Source organism: Morus notabilis, unplaced genomic scaffold (genome assembly GCF_000414095.1).
Source record: "Morus notabilis unplaced genomic scaffold, ASM41409v2 Scaffold49, whole genome shotgun sequence".
Lineage (NCBI taxonomy): Eukaryota > Viridiplantae > Streptophyta > Magnoliopsida > Rosales > Moraceae > Morus > Morus notabilis.
The window spans coordinates 386,546-389,070 of NW_010358054.1; the positions used below are offsets into that span (position 1 = coordinate 386,546).

Here is a 2,525-nt window from a genome sequence, read left to right on the forward strand (position 1 = left end):
GGGAAAGAAAAACTGAAGTATGTCTCCACAAACGTCTTTAGGATATAATGACATTCACGAAAAAAGAGAAAAAGAGAGAGAGAGAGAGAGAGGTTGACAAAACGTGATTTGGACCCCATACATATTATACTCCCTCTTCAATTTTGCACATCTTTCTTCTGCTTCAACTTCATAAGTTCAGCTACTTGGTTAGATTCTCATGTATAAAGATACACACATATACATACATATATATATATATATATGTACATAGATATTTAGAGTTTTTTATTTTATTTTATTTTTTCTGTTTTTTTTTTTTTGCTAGAAACAAACAATTTTACCCAAATCAATACGCATCTAATTTAATAAATATAATAAGACAAAACAAACAATTCAACAAGAGATCAATACATCTATCTATTAAATCCACGAATAGGGAGATCCAAGAAAGCTATATGGCACAAATTATACACACGATTCGTCTGGTCTAGTACTGTAGATTTAAAAGTACTAAAAAGAAGATCAGAAAAGACAAAGAAAAGAAATGATCATCAAACGACATAATGGTTAAAGACCTCGCGTCTATGTTTGTCAAACATTATACATGGAGTAGCAGAGAGATCAAACATGAGCCTTACCACAGTAGATTGTTTTTCTTTTTTTTTTTTTTTTCGCCTTAAAATTTCATTTTACATTGCATCAAGGCTTCTAATCACATCATGAACTTGATGATAATTAGCAGAATCATACCACACACTAGCAGTAGCACTTGACGGGAAAATCCCGGCCTCAAAGCTCTCCATCATCTGCGGCATGAAAACGTCGTCGTCTAACGCCTCATACCTCGAAGTAGTAGTAGTACTAGAATTATTACTCTCCGTGGCGCCCTGTTCTTGGCTATTGCTATGGTCTCCTCCAATCTTGACCGTTGAATCAACACCCACTTGATCTTCACCGTTGGTGGCCAGAAACTTGGTGGGGTCGGGGAACTCGGCGTCTTGGCCGGTGAGCTCTTGGACCAAGGCCCTGAATTCTGATGCGCTGGTTTTGATCTTCATTGGGTTTGAGATGTAAACAACTTTAACAGGCCTGGTTTTCTTGGTCTTGTTATTAGCGCTTGTCTTTTTGGTCGGTTTTCTCTGTAGACTTGTGAGTACGTTACTATTGCTGGCCATGGAAATATTATTATTATGACAGAAGAGAAATTAATTGAAGAGGGTGATGAAAAGGGTTAGTTTTATGGTGTTTTGGACATGGGGAAATGGGATTTTTGGAGCAGATAATTGTGATGAATTTGAGAGGGGAGAGAGTTGGTTTAATCTCCGGAGGAAAGAGTGGAGAAATTTATTTTAAGATAAAAAGAGAGAAATGATAGGAGAAATTAGAACTCCTCCACAAAATATTTAACGTTATTATTTTGATGGGAACAAATGGAAACTTGAAAGAAATGGGGTCAATTGGAACTGGCGAGTCCCACGCGCCACATTGAGATTTCTTTTTTTTTTTTTGGTCTTAAATGAGAAGTTGAGTTTACCCCATTACCCTTAAAAAAAAATATGAGAAGTTTAGTAAGAAAAATACGGCATCATTCATTTCACTTATTCGAATTTTTAGTTTCACTGATTTAAATTTTTAGTTTTAAGTTTTTATAGTAAAAAGTTCTTAGAAAATGTCACATCTAACTTTTTTTATTACAGTAAAAAGCTCTCAGAAAATGTCACATTTTAACTCGAATTAAAAACTCAAATCCGCGAAGTAAACGAGACCTACAAGTATAGTTGTTAACTATCAGGTCTTTGTTAGATTGAGTTAAACTTTACATGTGTGAATATTAATTGGATCTAGTTTAAAAGATATGTAGAAGTGAATAACATTTAAGGACTGTTTCTGATAAGCCGTCATACCAGTAGGACTAACTTTTTAATCGTTAAATATGATCAAAATTAAGATTGAAAAATTATACATAATAGATAATTTTTGATGCAGATTTGATGGCTGAAAAAAATAAAACTACCGATAATTCTATTTTTTTAATCCTACAGGAGAAACTCTCAAACATTCAATGAAATTTTATATCGTAATAAAAAGAACCTATGAGTTGCATGTGTTTTGTTATTGTTTTGTAGTGTCTCTCTACTAAAATAGTGCATTTAAAAATTAAAGTAAAATATAAATTTAGTGAACATGATGAAAATATAATAATTAAAATTTTAGATTATTAATAGGAATTTTTTTGAAGCGACTAAATAATTATGTTTAGTTAGAGGATTCGTTCTCTAATTCGAATTATGATTCATAGTTCGTTACAGTATTTTCTCTCACAAAAAGCACATATAAATCAAAAATAATTCTAATCTTATGGTTTTAATCCATGAACCAACCGGGCTCAATTTTCTTAACTATAGAAATAATTATATGAAAAATATATTACAGTCATATAGAAACTTAAACAAAATGATATTTCAGAAAACATTAAATATATATTCTATGAAAATCCTTAGATATACCTTAAAAGAAAAGGTTCTACTGGCTATTTTTACTTT

At 31.8% G+C, this 2,525-nt stretch overlaps 1 protein-coding gene across 1 annotated transcript; it reads right to left on the reverse strand.

The window, feature by feature from the left end:
* Nucleotides 1-374: 374 nt before the first annotated feature.
* LOC21397098 (sigma factor binding protein 1, chloroplastic) lies at nucleotides 375-1,395 on the reverse strand. The gene has a single exon (XM_010091441.2). It carries the CDS (start codon nucleotides 1,155-1,157, stop codon nucleotides 672-674), a length of 486 nt encoding a protein of 161 aa, XP_010089743.1. The 5' UTR covers nucleotides 1,158-1,395; the 3' UTR covers nucleotides 375-671.
* Nucleotides 1,396-2,525: the final 1,130 nt, after the last annotated feature.

Coding starts and splice junctions, on each gene's coding strand:
- LOC21397098 (XM_010091441.2), bottom strand. CDS start 1,157: ATGGCCAGCAATAGTAACGTACTCACAAGTCTACAGAGAAAACCGACC.